The sequence below is a fragment of the Cyprinus carpio genome, chromosome A24 (genome assembly GCF_018340385.1).
Source record: "Cyprinus carpio isolate SPL01 chromosome A24, ASM1834038v1, whole genome shotgun sequence".
Lineage (NCBI taxonomy): Eukaryota > Metazoa > Chordata > Actinopteri > Cypriniformes > Cyprinidae > Cyprinus > Cyprinus carpio.
The window spans coordinates 7,636,545-7,658,672 of record NC_056595.1 but is presented as its reverse complement, the minus strand read 5'-3'; the positions used below and the strand labels follow the sequence as shown (position 1 = coordinate 7,658,672).

The following is a 22,128-nucleotide window of genomic DNA, read 5'->3' as shown; positions in this document are numbered from 1 at the left end:
TGTTTCATAGAAAATCGTATTGTGTCAATATAATGCCTTTTTTGTTTTTGCAGGAGAACTTACATTTTTGGATAAACAAATTCTGCAAGTAAAGAATAAGATTTACCATATAAACAATACTCTGCACAGTAGCCTATATCAGCACACATCTGTCCATCATGACGTAAGAGAGGCGCGACCGGAGGATCTCGACCAATCAGCGATCGCTTTATGTGTCAGATTGGTTTCCGGTGTGAGCAAGATGGCGTTAAGGGAGCTGAGCTCGTTGGAGAAATTTCTAGGATTGAAGAAGCCCAATAAATACAGCACGCAAGGAGGGAAAAAGGTGAATCAAACGATGAATGTGATATATTTGGAATTACGAGGCTGTAATACATTTTAAAGACGCGTTTGTGTGTGGTAATACGAGATCGTATGAATCAATGAATGGTGTAAATCAATTTTTATTGTAGTTTTCACATTTTTATTATTTAAGATTTCAGATTTTCAAGTTCTTCAGGATTTTGACATGATTGTTTCATAAATTCCATAAATTCTTGAATTATGATGAATATTTATTTAAACGAGCGATCGTGTGTGTTAGTATTTGTAGCCTTACTGACAGATGTGTGTTACTGTGACCTGTGATCTGGAGCACTGAAGAGACAACACCATGTGGACAAAAAAATAACTAAATAAAAAATAAGATCACTTAAGATCGGAACATGTAATACCTCGGGTGATTTACAGATGTACATAAAAACACAAGACTATAAAAAGACTACATGGCCATTTTAGTTAACTTGTATTGTTGCACGTGGACACCCCCCCCATCCCCTGAGTCAGCATTAACAGTTAATAGACAAATTTAACAAAAGTTAGGAGCGCTTTCAGACCCACCAGTTGTATTCAAGGCTCTTAGAAGTTTGTAATATGATGCGTTTCCAAAGAGAAAATGTTTGAGAAAATGTGAAGTTTGATTTGAACTTCATGTTCTCTAAACACTAATATTTGCATTAATACCATTGATAATACTAATAATAAACATGATGCAATACCTGTATATACAGCTGCATTTTATAAATAATTAATTTTATAAATAATTAAGATAATGTTTTTTTGTTGTTGTTGTTTTGTTTTTTGGTAAACATTTTGAAAAAAAAAATGTACTATAAAACTCTGCAGCCATGGTTGCAACTAATAGAATGACATGAGATGTGATTGGTGGTTTGATATGTATAATATTCATGTTAATTATATCAATGGTAAAATTAAAATGTGTATTTTGACTGGTTGAGTCCTAGGATTGATAATTGTGAGTGTGATCGGTCAACATTAAACATAGTATGAATGTAATTTAGCAAATTCTGAAATGTTTGCTAAATCTCTTCATCAGCCTAAAAACCTGTACAAACTTAAGTATTAGTTTATTAGCCTGAATTTATGTATTTTATGAAATGCTAACCAAAAACCCTTGTTTGTATTAAATGGGTCATATGATGTTGCTAAAAAGAACATTATTTTGTGAATTTGGTGTAATGAAATGTGTTTATGTGGTTTAAGGTTAAAAAAAATTCCACATACTGTACATTATTCTTTCCCCTTTATGCCTGCTTTTCTGAAACATATTGTTTTTTACAAAGCTCATCGTTCTGAAAAGAGAGGTGTGCTCTGATTGGCCAGCTATCCAGATGCGTGTCCCGGTCAGAACACCAGCGCGACAAGACTAAAACAATAAAACCCATTACAAACAAGCCATTTGTTGCATCCAGTGGGGACATAATTACTGATTATAATGACTTATACTGTCTTTTTACATGTTGCGTTGCATCGCATAAACATAAAACCATGTCTGCATTTGTGATCCAGAGAAACGACAATCAACAAGTGCTACTCTACACTGCTTAAAACTTGCGTTTGAATCATCAGTGACAAATCCTTTACATATGTAAACGTTACAGACTGTGAGTCAGAACAGCCGGCAGATCAGGAAACAGTCCTCCATAAAATGTGCTGCACACATCTGAATATTTGGGTTGAACTGTTCTAGAACAGTGTTGTAGATACAACTTAAACACTAATATCTAGTTGTGTCCTCTTTTGGAAGGCCAAACAAAGTAGTTTTGCTTTCACAACGAAACAGCGTCTCCACGACATGGCGCCGACGGCAACAGCGAGAATAAAAGTTATGCCTTCTTATTTGTGTGAACATTTGGGCGGCGTTATGCAAATCTTCCCACATCGTGATGAAGACATGTGGGGGTGTGTTAAACGAAGTGTCTTAGGAGGGACTTTGGATTTGAGACTATTCATGAACATCTTGTAACACCCCAAAGAGAAAGGAAAACTTGAAATTGCATCATATGACCCCTTTTATTTCTTAAGCTAGACTTAAGCATTTTTTTTTTTTTTACACACCTCGAGCATTGCTGTGACTTACAGACATATTTTAATGAATGGATATACCCCTGTTGATCACTTTTATCATGTAAGTAGATTGTTTTACATTTATTTATTTATCCATTTGTAGGTCCCTGTTCTCCAAAACAACAATGGACCAGCATTGATTGGTCTGGTCACTATAGCGTCCCATCTGATCCGTGAGGCTAAGAGACCTGAGCTGCTAGGAGACAGCGCTGAACAGAGAGCTGTGGTCCAGCAATGGCTTGAACATCGAATAACACGACTAGATAACTGTTCTAAGGAAGAAATCAACATTATTTTGAAGGTAAGATGATAATGATTAGGGGTTAAGCAGTTCTCATAAAAAAATAAATAAATAAATACATACAAAATAATTAATTAATAATAATAATAATAATAAACTGGCCATATGATTCACCTCCTGCAGCTTGGTACACATTTGTACTACACTCTTTTATGTCTAACAATGCTTCAGATGACATAAAAATTGAATGTGAAAGAATTGTGAGATATTTATATTACAGTCACTTTGAAATAAAAATTGACTTATTTTTTATGAACTACTGCCTTGTGTAACATCTTTTTTTTTTTTTTACTTAATGTGCCCTCGCAATCTTTAATCAAAATAACTACTGCCTTGTGTAACATCTTTTCTCTGATGACGTGCACTTCCTGATGGACAAAATCAAGTCCCACCCTACATTTTTTGTTCAAGAAGCAAGCGTATATTTCACTCAGATATATGTCACAATGGGGAACAAAAGACTATCACAACTTCAGTTTCATGGCGACTTTAAATAATACTTATGTTAATATGGAAATTCATTGAATCACTGTACATACACAGTAAGAAAAAAAATTATACAGATAAATGCTGTAACTAATGACATAAAAATTATTTGAATTGAAATCTGAGCATACTTGATGATATATGAAAGATCTCAGAAAAACTGGTTGTTTCTTGTTTTTGAACATGCCTCTGGTGTGTGTGATTCTTAACTCTCATTGGCTCTCATTTGTGAGTGAAACCTGCATACAAACATTGTCACAAACAAATCATGATTGACTAAAATCTTTGATACTAAAATTTACTACTAAATTTGATACTAAATTTCCCCAAAAATATAGGAACAACTGAAAGTACACGTACGTAAAAAGCACATTCTCTGGATGGTCTAAATAATGTAAGGAAAAAAACAAAAACAAAAAACATATATATATATATATATATATATAATATATATATATATATATATATATATATATATATATATATAGCATCTTAAGTTAGGACAAAATGTATGCTTCATCTTAGGATAATAGTTATATATTATATTAAATTATATATAGCTAAGTTTAAATGTATATTTCATCTTAAAAATGAGTCATCATAGAGTGAAAGTGTAAGAAGAGTTGCATTAGCCTATAGGGCTGGGTATCAAGTTTGATGCTTTTTAGGCACTGACCCGAATTGCCTCTATACTATCGAGTATCGAAAAAAGTGAAAAATTCTAAGGGGTTAATCAAGGAAAAACACTAAAGTTAGTTGTGTTCAATTTGGTGCAGTGCTGCACAGACATTAAAGTACTGCAAGAGTGAATCGAAAGCTTACGGAGCAGTCTGCTCTCGCAGTACTTTGATGTCAAACACCGATTGGTCTGTGCAGCACCGTGTCAAGTCGAACACGACGCAGACCGACTCTCAGCGACGTGGCTTACACAGGAGGCTGTAGTTTGTAAAAGCGTCTGACCCCCTGCAGATGTAAGGCTATGTTTACACTAGTACGTTTTCGTTTTAAAACAGCTTTTTAAAATGAAAGTGTTCCTCGTCCATGCTGGCGTTTCCACTGCGTTAAAGATCTCCGTCCACACCACACAACCAAAAACAACCATTGAGTGTTTGTTATAATTTCCGATCACAATCTAATGTGTCTTAATTTGGTCATATAATGTTGTTGAAATATGTTATGTGTAGCCTTTTATATCGGCCTAATCTACTGCTTAGCTTTTCTCATTTAAATATTCTATATTGTTATGAAAATAGACAGAATCTCATGAAAATCACATACAAATTATATACTGTCATAATTATGTGTTTATTAGCTTCATGTCTCATCTGTTGGAAAGGTTTTCTGGGTTTCTTATGTACAGAAACGAATGCGGAAGTGTAATGGACGTTTGCCATTGGAGACAGGGTGGGTTATAAACGCGTAATATGATTGACATGAGCAGCAAATGAGCTTCCTCTGAGTCAGAACAGTGATCATGGAAGAGAAAACACAGACAGACAGCACTGGAAGCAGCTGCTCATCAGTAAAACAGTGGAAAATCAACAGAAATGATGATTCTGTCTGAACTATGCATTTTAAAACAAAAACTCACCAGAGTAAACATAGCCTAAAATATGTGGAAACTATTTCAACTTTATTAAAACTATTTGCACTGATTTTTGGCACTATACCCTATACCCTTCGTGTTGGTTACAATTTTTTTTTTTTCTTTTTTTTTTTCTTCTTCAGTGAACGAGGGTATAGTGCCATATTACCAGTGTTGCCATGTTACAGCACAGTAGCGCTATTGCAAATAAGTTTACTAATATAGTACAGAGAAGCTTCCTGTGAAGGCGTTATTTGAGCAGACTTTGCTTTTCTGGTGAGCATGAGCGGAACATGAGCAGAATGCATATTCATAGAATGGAATATTGAGCTGAACGTCACACCGCTAATTGTAGCCTTAGCTTCCTGTTCTTAGCTGACAGTAGTGGTCTTCTGCTGCTGTAGCCCATCTGCTACAAGGTCCGATGTGTTGTGCGTTGAGTGATGCTCTTCTGCATACCTCGTTTGTAACGAGTGGTTATTTGAGTTCCTGTTGTCTTTCTATCAGCTTGATGGCCATTCTCTTGTGACCTCTGGGATCAACAAAACTGCCACTCACTGGATATTTTCTAAAACCTATCTATTTATCTCTTTTAATTTAAAAAATACTAACACTAGCTTTCTATTTTTTTCTATTCTATCTACTTGTTTTTCTTTGTTTTTTTGAAATATATAAATATAATACATATATATATATATAACATACTTACATTCAACATACTTTTTTGCTTCAAAGACGTACATATGTTATTTTAGTTCTATATATAGTTGTCTTTCTGCATTTGAAACACTGATTGAGCGATTACATGAGGCAGGTAAGTTGTACTCTTTTAACATACCTTTGGATGTTCATTCGTGTTTATTTCTTGCTGTGGCTGCTATTAAAGCAGAGATGATAAGTTCGCACTGACGCTTCTAACCGAGGTGCAACAGGGATCTGTCACTCCACATTAAACAGCGCCAAAACGACATTTAATATTTGAATATTGTAAAAGAATTGTCAGAATTTGAAATCTGAGACTTTGTTTCATATCAAAACATATCAACATGACATCATCTTGTTGAATCAGTTGAGTGTCCGAAAACCACGCCATTCCAAACTCAGCATCTATGTGGTGACAGGGGTTTCTCAATAATAGCATTGGAGGTTTGGATCAGAATCATCCACAATGCAGTCTGTCAGATGGACTTTAATTGACATGCTGAGGGTAACAGGGGTCACACACTGTCTTGAAATCAGTTCAGAAGGGATTAAAGGTAGAAAACGTCTGTCTGTGGACAGTCAGAGGCAGTCTCGTTAACACAGGCACTCAGCAGGACAGACGCCTCTCGGCAGTAACTGTCAGTGTGTGGCAAAGGGCTGTCCAAGCATGGGACTGGTGCAGAGAGCTGCTGATCGCTGGTTAATAGTGGCAGTTTAAGCAGTAATGAAGGGCTGAGGTAATGCCTACGGCACGCACTGTCTGACCAACTCTCAGCACTCTATGAGGCAGGATCACAACATTTAAAAGCAGAGGAAACAGTACTTCTGCAGCTGACAGGAATAGACACCAGAGTAATGACAAGACTCAAGGGGGAGTTAACAGTGACCATGATAAAGCTTATCCTCGATGGATGTATTTAATATAAAAAACGGTTGAATTGACTGTAAGGGAGAGCTTTGTTTTTAGATAAAAACTTTTAAGGTGGGTGACATTAGAGCCAGAATCTTCTATATTGAGCGATATTATAATTTGGCAACTAAAATTAAAGCCCAATTCTAAACTGAAGCCCAATTTAAAATTAATATCTGGTTTTTCCACTGTCTGTACAGCTTAAATCAGGGGTGTGCGATTTTCCTGCGCATCTCATCAGTAAAGACGCTTCTGTAATTAGTAGTATATCTCCAGCACGTGCGTTAAGATCAGGGTTGCCAGGTTTTCACAACAGATCCTGCCCAGCTGCTTCTCAAAACTAGTCCAAAACTAGCCCAATCATGTTTCCAGGAGGTTCCCCGATAAAAATTGCATCCCGGGGTTAAAAAAATAAGTTTTTTGGCAGGGTTCCCTTGGTAAAATTCGCATTTTAGGGGCTAAATATCACGTTATTGGTATTGGGGTCGCTTCAACCCGCGGACATGAAAAACAACCGCAGACTTGGCAACACTAGTTCAGGTGGAGCGGCATTTACTACACAGAGCCGTAGTCCACCGACAAGCTACACAAAATTGCTTTCAAAATCGACAAAGAATCGCCTGCAATTTTAAAATCGATTTTGTGTAGGTTGTCAGTGAATTACGGCTCTGTGTAGTAAATGCTAACCAGTGTTGCCAAGTCTGTGGTTGTTTTTAATGTTCGCGGGTTGAAGCGACCACAATACCAATAACATGATATTTAGCCCCTAAAATGTGAATATTACCAAGGGAACCCTGCCAAAAAACGTGTATTTTATCGCCCGGAAAGAAACGCGATTGGACTAGTTTTGAGAAGCAATTGGGCAGGTTTTGTTTTGAAAACCTGGCAATCCTGATCTGAACGCACGTGCTGGAGATATACTACTAATCACAGGAGCGCCTTTACTGAGGAGATGCGCATAAAAATCGCATTCGATTTTTTGCACAGCCCTAGACTCTGTCCTGGAAGGCCAAAGTCCTGCGGAGTTTAGCTTTAGCTAAGTTGCCTTAACACACCTGCTTAGAAGTTTCTAGTATTCCTAGTAAGGCTTTGCTTAGCTGGTTCAGGTGTGTTTGACTTGGGTTGGCGCTAAACTCTTCAGGACCAAGTTTGGCCATCTCTGGCTTAAACAGATAGATAGTTCACACACACTCATTTACTCACCCTTATGTTGTTCAAAACCCATAAGACTTTTGTTCATTTTTAAAACACAAATGGAGATATTTTAAATGAAACGTCATAGATTTCTACCAACCAAAACTTTTAACTTCAAAAAATTACTAGACATTTTAAAATCCATATGGATCAAGTGGTTTAATCCAAGTCTTCTGAAGAGACGATATGTTATATGCTATATGTGATGGAACAGATTTCATTTAGGCATTATTCATGTATAAACTGATCAAGACACATCCATAGAGCACATCAAATAAGATTAAAAAAAAAAAAAAACATGCGTGTCTTTCATTAAACATCTTAATTTGTGTTTTGAAGATGAAGGCAAGTGCTATAGGTTTTGAACAACTTGAAGGTTAGTAAATGATGACAGTTTTCATTTTTTGGTGAACTATCCCCAACCAAATGTAGGAAAAATGTTGCTCATTCTCGATGGTATGCAGTTGCTGTACTGAAATCATATCACTTGGTATAATTGTGTGCAGAACTGTGCACAATATTGAGCTTCATTTCAGACAGAATATATAAACCCCCTGGCTGACATCTCATAATTCAACATAGTCCAACATAGTGTCTGTAGGCTGTCCATCCACTCTTCCTTGAACAGAGCAAGGTTGAACTACAGCGGGGGTGGTGTGTGTGTGTCTGTGCGCGCACAGATGCTCGGGTCTCAGGGGAAAGGAGCATCTTCAGCACTTGTGCACAATACAGCACAGCGTCTTGAGGGCTAATGGAGGCACTGAACAGTGTTCAGATGAGCCAGTCTTTACACACACTCAGACAAGCACACACACTTGTATGCCTGCACTCCATCAATCAGACACCCTTAATACTACAATATATTACAATTAATTTGGTCACACTGCATTTTAAGGTGTATTTTAATTTCTAATAAACAATATTTTACTTATATGAATGCTAAAAAGCAACTAGAAAAAGAGTGAGAATTGGTCCCTATACTAAAATGTAACCATTTATTTTACGGTCACTGAAGTATTTGAATACCTCCAACCTTAAGGTCTTACATTCTTAAGAGGCCTTTCATGATACAGATGGTTCCAGCTTTAAAAGCAGATTGGATGAGCTACATTTAAAGTGATCAAGAAAGCCACACGTAATGGTTTTACCACAGAAAGTGAGTGTTCTTAAGCTTGATGCAGAATGGACCTTTTTTAACCATGGTAAACTGTGGTAAACCTTACTGTTTTTATCAAATTGTGGTAACAGCAATGATAAAATACACCAATGTTTAATTTATATATTACTGTTCAAAAGTTAGAGGTCTGTAAATTTATTTTTTTAAAGAAATTATTACTTAATCCAGCAGGGATGGATTAAATTGATCAAAAGTGACCATAAAGACGTTTATAATTACAAAAAAAATCATACTAAAGCAACAAATCAACAAATAAGAGTGAAATCAAAACCACTAAAAATCACAATTTTTCTTAAGCACCAAATCGGCATATTAGAGTGATTTCTGAAGGATTATGTGACACACAGAATTCTGGAGTGATGGCTCCTGAAAATTCAGCTTGGCCATTACAGGAATAAATAAAATTTTGAAATATATTAAGATAGAAAACTAAGGATAACATCTCAGGTTCTCCGTTAATTTTAAATCAGACATAAAATAACTTGCAGTACAGGGAGAAAAACAACTTGCAGGACAGGGAGTTTAAGACTGATCCACTGAGTCATCATGGGTTACTTTGTGTGTGTTTTTGCATACGGTGAGCAAATCAAACAACAAAGATGCCATATAGCAGTGAAAGAAACACTCATGAGTAGGAATGTAACAATTAACTGTGAGCCGGTCGAAAATCAATTCAAATATGTGACTATTCAAATCGGTTAAGATCTCAAACAAATCGTGATACAATTGGAGTAGGAATTTATATGAATGTATCTCTAATGGGAAATGACTATCTTTAGAAAAGTTTGCGTGGTATTTTCTTTTCATCTTCCCTCTGAATAATGCATATTTAAGTTATGTTCAGAAAAGCAGCTCTGCTTTGTTTACAGCAGTAACCCAGGAAACACTGTATCATTGCTGTTCATAAACGCCACCTGCTGTCATAGAGTGAATCTGTATCTCATTCAGCTCGTCTGCTGTTCCGTTCAGATATGTTTTATGTAGTATAGTTTCACAAAACTAAAGTCAGACCATTCTGTTTTTGCTTAAAATTTCAAAATTATACAATCTAATTTAGATTAAAAACTACTCATGCTGCATGTATGCTGCATCTTTGTTTGGCTCATGAAAAAATCCAGTGGTTGCCTCTAATTTTAAATGGAAAGAGCACAGACAAAGCATTAGTTTGTTCATATTAAGATATTTATTTTATGCGTGTAACTTGTTTGATTTGGGGTTTGTTTTAAAATTTCAACTTAGTTTTATTATATTTAAATTTCACAAAGAAACGTGCACCAATAGCCTAATAAAACGACACCTTTTCATTTACTGTATAATGTCTTTAATCTCATTTTGTAAAAAAAAAAAAATAATAAAAATAGTGAGAAAATCAAAATCGTGAATCGAATCGTGAATTGAGTGAATTGTTACATCCCTACTCGTGAGGTTCAAACACTCAATTAACAAATGTCTCATTGTGGTGAATCTGATAAACCACATACTGATGTAAATAAACTAGTGGTGATTGGATTTTAAATTTGACCAAATTCTACTTATAAAGTCTACCAAGTGTAGTATGTGGTCATTTTATTCTCAGTCTGGAGCCCTGTTAAACTGCCAGCTGCTGTGATCTCTTAAACTGCAGTAAATGGTACAACAGTGTTCTAACAGTAACCATGCTTTTATATGTTGGTGATCCTGCTAAACTATTCACAAAACAATTTCCTTGTAATTATACCAGCTTTCAGTCTGAACATGTTGAATGCATCTAAAGATTTATTCCTTTATTCTTATGCATGGCCTTTAGAAGTGCCATTAACCCTCCAAAATTCCCATTTTTGTCAGCACAGCAGGCCCAGAGTGACATCCATTTATACTTCCCTTGCAGGATCTTAACCGGTACCTGGAGGACAAAGTTTACCTTGCTGGGAACGTCTTCACCCTGGCAGACATCCTCATGTATTACGGAATTCACCACATTGTTGTAAGTCCCAGCGGTGAACTTCAGTGGTTTGAGAGAAGTGATGCAGAGCTCCCAATTAAAGCAGTAAGACGCTTAAAGCACAGGAGAAACCTGACACAGCAGAAAAGATGAGACGTATAATGATGTCATTTCCCAGGACAGCAGCCAAGGAAGTTTAAAGAGCCTGAAGGAGCCCATTGAGAAAGGAAGAAAGGGATTAAATGAGTATTAGAGGGAAAGGAAAGAGAAGATCACATCTCTTCATGTCAGTGTTTGTAATTGACTGACTAAATGACTGACAGAGAGTTGTAATTTCCCAGAAGGCATTAGTATGTCACTTGGTTTAAATCTTTTAAAGATAAGGTCAGTTAGACAGAGTTTCTTAAAAAATAATTATAACAAAATAAAAATGATTCACCCCTTCATGATTCATTTTTTTATATTGTGCAACATTGAACTGCAGAGGAACTTGTTTGACTTTTGAAAGTGATCAGCAGATTTTTTTGTTGTTGTTGTTTTCATGTAAAAGTAAATACAAATGTCTGGAAAATTTACTACCCTTATTAAACTCACAATAACATATTTGTATTCACCATTCTTCAAGTGTTATTAGATTTCCCCATTTTGCTGTATGATGCACAGTGTTTGGCTTTTGACAAACATGGCGTTTAGTCTGATGGCCAGAAAGTTTATTTATACTATAGTCAATTAAAAGCCATTGACTACTTTTTGCTTATTTATGTATGTGAGTTGTATAACCAGTTGCATCACTGTGACAAAAAAGAATTTCCAAGAAAAAGACTTTTCACACCGAGTGCAATTAAGCATCGCAAATGTACGATGTGATGATTTTCTTGATTCAAAAAAGTAGATCCCTGTGGACCTATTTACACCATGCATGATCAATCTAGGCGTGACAAAGTAAGATTTTTTTTTTTTCAACTAGTCTGCCTTTTTTTTTTCTTTTTTTTTTTTCCTTTTTTTTTTCTTCGGTCGCCCCAAGATGAAACAAGCCATCCAACTAGATTTTATGCTGCCTTCAAATGCTATCAGAAACATCTCAGGTTACATATGTAACCATGGTTCCCTGAGAAGGGAATGAGACACTGCGTCTTCTAGGGGTTGCTATGGGGAACGCCTTCAGTGTGACCGGTGTCTGAAGCATACATCTAAACACGACAATAACACTGGCCGGCGACAGCCTGTGACATCATCACCTGGTGCGACCACAGTTTAAAAGGGCGCTTTGAGAACAAGTCATCTGCTTCTTCGTCTGAAGCTTATGTCCGAAGCATGGCAAGAGAACTAGAGGACGCAGTGTCTCGTTCCCTTCTCAGGGAACCATGGTTACATAAGTAGCCTGAGACATTCCCTTTCAAGGGACTTTGAACTGCGTCCTCTAGGGGTCGCTATGGGGAATGTTATACCCATGCCGCCATACTGAGGGGAGTACATGCCAGAAACCACGGCGAGCACTAAGTACCAACTCTTCCATAGCCATGGGAGTTGCCCCAAAGGAAGCGACTCGTAAGTCCCTTTCACACTGTGATTCTGGCAAATACACGGGTAATGTGTCCTGGCATTTGTACCCGGGTCGCTAGATTTTGCACTTTCACATTGCCAGTGATTACCCGGAATATGTGCGTGCATTCACACACAACCCGTAAAGGTCCCGTGAAGACACGCGTGATATCAGGATGTGACGTGTAATGTACGAGTCGAAAACACTAGGCACGTTAACTTTCACTGAAGCTGGTGAACGATCTCAGCTTCAGCGCAGAAAGTGAGGAACTAACTCTCCTTACAGTTAGCACATATTTGTATCATCACGAACGTTGATCTGCCGTCAAAACTCCCGCTAAAAGAGTCGCGCGATAACGCCTCACCACGACACGGCATTAGATCTGGCTTTTGTTCACACAGCGCTCGTTCTGGGACTGAACCCGACAATGTTACTAGGTCCCGACCCGGGTTCAATCCCTGAATCAATCCCGGGACGTGTTTGCTTTCACACAGAAGTTCACCCGGCAATGTTCCGGCAATTTGCCGGGTCCGACGTGCAGTGTGAAAGGGGCTATAGTTAACCCTCACTGTGAGGGGAGCACTTCTCAGCTTGACATTAGAAGGGGCAACCCAGCAGGGCCCAATTAGAGACAGTCCACTGGTGCAGCTGGACACAGTCTCCTGCTCTCTATCTCGATAGAGAGCATGGGTCCTATATACCCAGACCCGATAGAATCTGAAGAAATGGCGTGACCCAATAACCATTCAAGCGTATAGAGCTTACTGCTCTTCAGAGCAGAAGTGTACAAGAGGAGTTTCCCCAGAAACACAAATCCCTCTACCTCAGGGAACGCAGTGTACTCAAGCCCAGAGGAGCGATTACTGATTCAACCAAAAGGGCAGAGTGACAGAGAGGACCCACAGGCCTGACCGTCTATGGAGCATTGATCTCCTCAGTGCCTCAGCAAGAGGAGTTCTAGCTCAGAGAACGTGCATGACGGTTAAGGAATGACTCAAATCTGGGGAGACCCATCAGGGTGAGAAATGAGTAGCACCCCCTGGGCTGTAGGATAGGAAGCATGTCACGAAGCATATACTCAGAAGAGTACTAGCCTGTGAGAAAGACCACAGGTCCTGAGGTTGCAGCGTTATACTGGGGACCTCATGGTGGGAGGCTTCTGCAGAAGCCCAGGCTGCGTGTCCAACCCTAATATGAGGGCTATCACCAGCCTGGATCCAGAACCAATGAGTCCACTATCACTATAATCGGTCAACAGCAGGAAGTCCTGACTTGGCAGGTGGGTCAAACCTAAAAGTCAGCAAACAGAACAGGTCAGAGTAGCGCTGCAGAGAAAGGCTAGTATCGAATACACAAGAACTAGCAGTAGAGTAAATGAAATGGATCGTACTCACCAACCATGGCTCCCGTGCATGACTCAGGCTCATGGATATAGGCTGGAGGCGAAGTCCGAAGAGCACTGAGGTCCAGACCATCAGCAGGTAGTTCTATGAGACATAGAAACTAGCCAAAACATCATAGGTCCAGCATAAGAGACTGTAATGCAAGCGCAGGAGGCTCCTACCTAACCTCAGTCAGGAGGAAAGCTTTTCAGGGGAATTAAAGGGTTAGTTCACCAAAAAATGAAAAATATCCCATAAATTACTCACCCTCAAGTCATCCTAGGTGTATATGACTTTCTTCTTTCAGACAAATTCAATCGGAGTTATATTAAAAACTGTCTTTGATCTTTCCAGCTGTTTCATGGCACTCAGTGGGTGTTTCTGTGCTTCAGTCCAAAAGAAGTGAAATAAAAAGCGCCCATTCATTAAAAAAAAGTGTCTCACACTGCTTCGGGGGGTGAACAAAGTCCTCCTTTAGCGAACAATGCATTTTTGTACACACTGTTGTACACGGGAGCAGTTTTGGGCAGATAACTTATGAGGTCGGCTTTGTGCATGCGCCGCTCAGAAGTGATGAATGCGGAAGCATGGGAGAGATCAAAATAAAACAAAGTCACTAATTAGAAGTACAAAACGAGGATTTGTAAAGAAGAATGTCGGAGGATTTCGATATAAGCCAAGAGGAAACTGGTTTTCCTTTGCTAAAGTAAGGAAACTTTGCTTCCTTTGCTCCTGTTAACAAACATTGGTTTACATGAGACTCACCGGCGCATGCGCAACGCCAACCTCATATGTCATCAGCCCAGAGCTGCTTCCGTGTACAACTGTTGGCACAAGCTACATTAATGTGATTATTACGTTTTGAATATAGATATTTTTCTTACAAAAATGCATTGATTCACTAAAGGAGGCCTTTGTTCAACCCCTGGAGCCATGTGAGACACTTTTTTTTATGGATGGGCGCCTTTTATTTCACTTCTTTTGGACTGATGCACTGCAACACCTGCTGCGTGGCATTAAACACCTAAAAAGATCAAAGACAAATTTTAATATAACTCTGACTGGATTCATCTGAAAGAAGAAAGCCATATACACCTAGAATGACTTGAGGGTGAGTAATTTATGGGATAATTTTCATTTTTGGGTGAACTAACCCTTTATGGGGAGGAAGATGAGAGCATATGTAATACTCTCAGAGGGAGGTGAGTAGATGGCTAAGGTTTTACTCTAGTCTAGACGAGAGCGTTGACAAGACCTAGTCTGGATTACCTCCCTTAAATCTTGCCTGACACCCTTATGGCTCATTTCCACAGCGTGGTACAACTCGGCACAGCTCGGCTCGGCTCAGTTTGCATTTCCACTGTAGTTTAGTACCTCTTTAGAGTGGGTGGGATAATTCACATGTCGTTATAATTTGCGCCACCTCTACTGCCGTGACTTCTGAAAAACTTTTTTCATTCCGCATCGCCCCATCAATCTCTCGCTGGATCCACTCATATGCTGTCAACGAGAGGAACATCTGTACTTCCTCAACAGGTAACGAAACAGCCATTTTTGGTTGCGCTCGTTCAAAACAGTTATTTTCGATCCTTCGCTGGCAGTGCTGATTTAAATCTAGCGCTTCTGTTGTGTCTCTGTGTCTTAAGTTCAGTGACGCAGGTAGTGACGATTCTCTCTGCCCAATCAGTGATCAGCAGAGTTTACATGTCAAGTTTTGATCCTTAGATCGAGATGGGCCAGGACCCCTTTGATGTTCGGGCTCAGACCTGGACCTTCGTGGAATGAAGGATTTAAAGGCAGCCGAGCGTGTCTTGGCCTCTTTAAACTTCTCGACCTCCGTCTCAACAGAAGTGCCGAAAAGCCCAGAAGGGGAAACTGGCACATCAAGAAGAAAGCCCTTCTCTTTCGACCCGATAGCCACCAGATTCTCCCACAGATGTTTCTCCGTAACGACCATGGCCGCCATGGATCTGGCAATGGCAGTGGTGGCCTGCTTAGTGGCACAGAGATCAAGATCTGTGGTGTGATGCAACTCAGCCACCACCGGGGATGGACATCAGGGGATAGACCCTGGCCTTTATGCAGGTCTGTCGGCAGATCAGCCTGATAAGCCTGAAGCACCACCATGGTGTGCAATGAGGCTGCAGCCTGACCTGCGGCCACGTATGCCCTGCCATTCAAACGAGATGTATCCTTACGGAGTTTGGACGGCAGGGAGGGAGCCTTAAGAGAAGATGTGTCCTCCATAGAGAGATAGCAGGCCAGCGTCTCTTCAACAGAGGGCATATTTTCATAACCATTCTCATGCATCCCCTCTATGTTGACATAACTAGTATGCTGGAATCTGTAGATGCAGGATGAGAATGGAATTTTCCAAGCCTTCTCGACCTCCACATGGAGATCGGGAAGGAATGGAAGGCTCACCTGAGCTGGAGGCCTATGGCAAGAAAGAAAACGCTTGTCAAGGTGGCCATTTCTTGGCCCATTTCCGCATGGCGCAATCCATAACCTCAAGCAGCTTATCATACGAGGGACAGGAGGATTGGGAGGACTCAGTCTCGACTTCTTCGTCCTCATCTGACGACATCTGCTCACCCTGGCTTTGAGCCAGCAGAGCACTAGCGATCAGACGATATAAGAGGAAAAAGCATTGTCATCCAGCAAAAGACCCATTGTCATCCAGCAAAAGACCCTTTTTTAACTCCTCAGCCAGATCCATCTGCGATCCCCACAAGCTCATTTTCCTCCATGTCTAAGCAGCAGAGGGTCCTGGGTAAAGAAGAGTAATTGTTCTTACCGGAAATGCACGCTTCAAACAAAACAGTTCTTGAAAACGAAGAAGAGGATGACGTGTTCTCCCGGCACCCTTTTATACTGTGGTTGCACCGGGTGATGACGTCGCTGGCCAATGTTATTTTCATGTTTAGATGTATGCTTCAGACACCAGTCACACTGAAGGCGCTCCCCATAGCAACCCCTAGAGAATGCAGTTTGAAGTTCCCTTGGAAGATATTTAGTCAATATCCAACAGTTTCCCAGCGGGTAGCATCCCATTCCTTGGTAAACATTCACTGGCATAAAAATATCCAGCTGGCTGACGATTCCTAATTTCGGTCAAATAAATGCTATTTCACTGTGTTCAATAATACAATATGCATAAAATGGTTATTTATATATGCAAAAATACATGTCTGCGACTAAAACGGTCACATTTGCGACCAAAAATATTAAATTGCGAGTTAAGTTTTTTTCCTGATTGTTTTGCAATCGCATCATTTGCTATGTTCACGTATTAAACTGAGACGCTGACACACACCTGATAAACGCAGCTTAGCTGTGCAGCACGAGAGAGATCGAAATTACGGAGACGTGTGAAGTGAAAGTGTACAAAAGCAGTCTATTTTGTGAAAAACTTGAGCAAACTACAGCAGTGTGGATATTGGCAATATTGTTACAAATTCTCATTTATAATCATTAATAATATGTATTTTTTTTTAACAAGTTCTTAGGTCTATGCTGTGTTCTGTAAATGCGTGGACTTCATTATTTGAAGCGCACTTGCCGTCCAGTAATCGCAAAAAGCTTTGTGCTTTTTTACTTTTTAATAAACAAAGTATCAGCTTTAAAATTATTCAAAATTCATAACGAAATACAAACAGTAACTACAGTTATTTGGTGCTCTTTAATGCGGCAGGCACAATCGCTTTAGTGCCTCAGTTCAGCGGCAAGTGAACCCATTTAATCTTTCTCTTTACTACTATAGTACATAATAAACATTAATTAACATCAAAAGGTAGGCTATTTTATAAGAGAGCCTACAGTTCAACTCACTGAAATGTCTTGTGCAAAAGCTCATTCAGGGTTTCAAACTGCTGAAAACGTGTAAAGCTTGTAAACAATGCAACGTAAAATAGACCTACATTTACCTCAGAATAACCATTTGGTGTCCATAAGCTCATCAGTCAACTAGAAAATAACTATAAATAGGAGCTTTTTGCTATATTTATGCGCTATTGCATTTTAATATTTTTACTTAACCTTGTGTCTACATGATTCAACTCCTCCTATAAAACTGAATTTTACTAATTAAGAAAAACAGACTGAAAGTGTGAAAAACAGGCTACAGTCTTAAAAATAAAGGTCCCTGAAAGGTTTTTCACAGAACCATTTTTGGTTCCACAAAGAACCATTCAGTCAAAGGTTCTTTAAAGAACCATCTCTTTCTCAACTTTTTATAATCTGAAGAACCTTCTTTCGCCACAAAGAAACTTTTGTGAAATGTAGGTTCTTCAGATGTTAAAGGTTTTTTATGAAACCATTCAGACAAAAAAGGTTATTCTATGGCACCGTAAAGCACCTTTATCTTTAAGAGTGTATGACAACATTTACAGGATGCAGGAGAAGCCCAACATACACTCAGTGGCCGAGTGATACTCGGCCATAAAATTGGTACAGATGATGAACAATTCTTTGTGACTGTAAAAAGACATTTAGTTCCCATTTTAAGTGAACCTTAGTTCCCAGGTCATCTACAGGATGGATTAAAATGCTAATAAAGTCAAGAAAAGATGAGACATAAACACGACAGTATGATTGAAATGTTAAAATGTAAAATAGTAGCAATACTAATAATAAAATAAAAGGTTTTTTTTTCTTTCTTTCTTGTAGGAGCCAATGGCTCCTTAATTGATTTTTTTGTTTGGATCCCTGACTGTAACTTCAGGAGAAATCAATGTAGATGTTGTGAGAAAAACTAAAAATGCAGTCTCAGTCAACGCCTCCTATTGTGCAGGCATGAATAAGCTGAAGGTGATCCATCATTTCACGTTTGGTGAAAGCATCAGTTCGCTTTACTCTTTTGTTTTGCTGTCAGTGTGAAAGGCCCATAGACGTCTATTTTATTAGCTATTTTCTATTTTATTTTATTCTTTTAATTTTGTCTTAAATTTTAACACTTTAAGATTTTTTTTTTTATTGCATTGCATACTTCTATAAGATGCTCTATATATATATATATATATATATATATATATATATATATATATATATATATATATATATATATGTCAATATCATCTTACTTTAGATAAACACTCTAAAAAATGAATAAATAATGCCTAAGCAAGCAAGTGCTTTTTGTAGACACTGTACTGGATGTCTCTTTACTGTTATGCACATTTATTTTTACATTTAATGTTCACCGTCTCATGTTTGCCCTTACTTTTTGTTATAGGTGGAATTGGCTATACAGGAGAAAGAGCGATATCTGAATGTCACCAGGTGGTTTGATCATATCCAGCACTATCCAGGTGTACGACACCATTTGCCTCCTGTGGTGGTTTTGAGGAACAGAGTTTACCCTAGTGGTAACCACTGAAAACCTCGATAACATATTGTGGGTTGTCAAATAATCCATACCTTAAGGTCACAATATCAATGCTCAACAGACACACAGAGCTGTCCCATTGTATTGCACCACAACCCTGACATTAACCCAAACAGTCAGGGCGAGTAAAGCAGGTCTTTTCCCTTTTTTTTTTTTTTTTTTTTTTTGGTGCGTGTGTGAGCTAGTTTATGTCCATTAGTAGTGTTATTTAATATGTGTGTTTAGAATGAATGCAGTTTGTGGAAGGTTTATTCAAATTATGTGTATTGGAGTACCAGAGCATGAACAATAAGAATAGTGGCTGTGGTTAAAATAAAACTTTTACTAATGGAAAAGCAGTTGATTTGAATAATAACCTGAATGTGAAACAAGTAAATATATTAATAGCTTTTTTAGATAAGTTACTCATTACTTAAGATAATAAGGATATCCCTTACATCAAGCCAAAAATTTCTTTCCTCATTTGGCATTTTTTTCTGCCATTCGCCTCTTTCTCCTTGGCGCTGGTGTGGGCAGTAGTCTGGTGTTTGACAGGATGTCATGTTCTTGCTCTGGGGCAGTGGGCAGACTACCAGCTGTAGCCGCACAGACAGCACTGGTGTGTTCTGGTTTTCTTGTGCTTTTCACTCCATCCACAACCAATGTGTAATTCTCCTCAAAATCCCCTTCTGTCATAGCTGTGAATTTCTTTAGACACTTAAAGTGCTCAACTGCTTAATCCGCTTCTGTGTTATATAAATCACTGGCTGTGTCAAAGGTTTTCAAAATGGCTTTGAAATAGGCATTCTTGTAGAAGATCTTGTAGAAGTAGCATTTTCACGGTACAAAATTAAAGCATTTTTATAAAAGGTTCAAAACAAAAAAATACCTTTCCAGTTCCAGGAGACTTGTTCCTGACAACATAGTAGCTTCATTGATCATAAAAGGTTGACTCAAAACATCTTTTGGGAAACCGAGTGCTTCATGCAACACAACATGTGGCCAATCTGGTTTGGAGCTGCTCTGTCCATAGCCTTTATGGTGGAAAATCCTCTTCTTATGAAAGGGAGATGTGTTTTTGCACGTTTACTTATCTGCTGTGCATATGATGACAGAAAGGTCCCTTTTTTCTTTTTATTATACTTCCTTTCCTGTAAGCTACTTTTATGAAATGTGTGCTGTTTTCAAGCTCAAGTTTGTGTTGTCAACACAATGTTGTCCTGTGCCAATAAATAAATAAAAAAAAAGAAACCAGAACTATCAGTGTCCTTTTTATGAGTCCTCCATCTGGATATATGACACATCCCATTTTTTGCAGAATTCAAAGAATTTCCATCTGACATTCAGTGTGTTCATAGAGGAAACGCAGCGGAACAAAGCAATGTGTGTTTGTGGAATAGCAAACTTAAGAAGCGAGAGAAAAATTGCAGTCATCATAACAGGCCTTGTGACCAGATAATGGAGATAACCACAGTGGAGTCTCTGTCTGCCTGTTTATTTCTGTCTCCAGATTTAATTGGGCGGCTAATCTAAAAGGGGCTTCCCTCATCAAAATGAAATTTATCGCCTCTTTCACGTCCACAAAAGATGACCAAACCACATGTAGCAGTTGTTTCTGAATGGAGGTCTTTAAGGAGATTTTAACAGATTTTTTCCACATTTTCAAACATCAGTTCAGGTGTCATGGGGTCACTGTTGCTTTAGCACAAAGTTGAAGAAGATGAAAGATGTTTTAAGTCACGAAAGATCCACAGCAAGAGGTATAGGACACTCCAATTATTTTTGGGCCTTTGTCCTTATGCAGAGTTAGAGGCAATTCACTCTTCATGGGTGGACTTATTTAATTCATTTGCACTTAGATCTGTAGTCAAGTCCAGCTTTGTCGAGTCCAAGACAAGACCAGAGTTCAAATGAGAGAAAAAAAAGGATCCTCTTCAAGACCATATTCTTAACTACTGATAATGTATGTGATGCGAGAGACAGCATATCTCCTATTCTAAGAAAATTATTTTACATTATTATTTGTAATGATCAGTAACAACTCTGTAGGACAGGGGTCTCCAAACTAGATCCTGGAGGGCCAATACCCTTTAGAGTTTAGCTCCAACTGGCCTTAACACACCTATCTGGAAGTTTCTAGTGTGTCTAGTAAGAGTTTGATTAGCTGGTTCAAGTGTGTTTAATTAGAGTTTGAGCTAAACTCTAAAGGAGACCGGCCCTCTAGGACTGAGTTTGGAGCTGTAGGGTCAAATCATTTTTTATGTACTTTATTTACATTTTATTTACTTTATAATGCTGCTGTTTGCTGACATAATGTCTGTGGTCAAAAATTAATATGACTGATGCCTTGGCGCAGCACACACACACGCCAAGCTGTTTTTATACAGTCTATGGATATGACACATGCATGCGGTTAAGGCTAGAAGGAATACATTTGGCTCTACTGGGCACGTGCACATAAATACAGCATAATTTTTGTCATACTGTACAACATTTATTAGTATTTCATTATTGTAAAGGGTAAGTTTAAAGCTGGTGTAGGTGTAGAAGTTAATAAAACACAATCTAACAGGTAGAAAATTAAATTAGAAACATCTAAACTTTTCAGAACGCAGCAAGTGCACCGCTGGTCATGTGACAAGAATCAACGAATCAGCTTCACTCTTTCCCATCACAAAATTGAAAGCTAAGCCAAGATGGAGAAACAGCTGATCATAGTTGTAAAAGGATAGCCATTTTTTAAATGAATTTATTAGCAGAGCTACTGCAAGGGATTTTTAGTGCTGGAAATCCATTTATTCTTTGCTGAAACTTCTGCGTCTTCATGAAGAGCAGGTCATGTTACCTAGCAATGGCAGATGCCATGGGAGCGCAGGCTACAGAGTGCTTTGGAAAAAAGGAGAAAGTGGCACGCCTAGTGTTTTCCACACGTTTTCAGGACCAACATGCAAATGTGTTTTTGTTTTGAAGGAGAAAAACTAATTTTGCTGGACATTTGGCGAGTCCAATGACCAAGTCTGAGTCAAGTCCGAGTGCAAACACTAACGAGTCTGAGACAAGTCCGAGACAATAGAAAAATGTCTCGAGTCAGGACTCGAGTACTACAGCCTTATTTGCGTTCTGCTCATTCGTTGAATTTTGCCAATTAATTTGCCT

The 22,128-nt window shown here is 38.5% G+C and overlaps 1 protein-coding gene across 1 annotated transcript; it reads left to right on the top strand.

Moving 5' to 3' along the window:
- The first annotated feature begins 170 nt into the window (after positions 1-170).
- Positions 171-20,254, top strand: LOC109075474 (eukaryotic translation elongation factor 1 epsilon-1-like). Its single transcript, XM_042714139.1, has 4 exons — positions 171-325; positions 2,510-2,707; positions 10,629-10,724; positions 18,841-20,254. Exons 1-4 carry the CDS (start codon positions 242-244, stop codon positions 18,982-18,984), a joined length of 522 nt encoding a protein of 173 aa, XP_042570073.1. The 5' UTR covers positions 171-241; the 3' UTR covers positions 18,985-20,254.
- Positions 20,255-22,128: the final 1,874 nt, after the last annotated feature.

Bases quoted from the DNA above. Each gene is read 5' to 3' on its own strand.
- LOC109075474 (XM_042714139.1), top strand. From the start codon at position 242: ATGGCGTTAAGGGAGCTGAGCTCGTTGGAGAAATTTCTAGGATTGAAG. The intron at 326-2,509 runs GTGAATCAAACG...ATCCATTTGTAG, and splicing joins GCACGCAAGGAGGGAAAAAG to GTCCCTGTTCTCCAAAACAA. The intron at 10,725-18,840 runs GTAAGTCCCAGC...TTTTTGTTATAG, and splicing joins ACGGAATTCACCACATTGTT to GTGGAATTGGCTATACAGGA.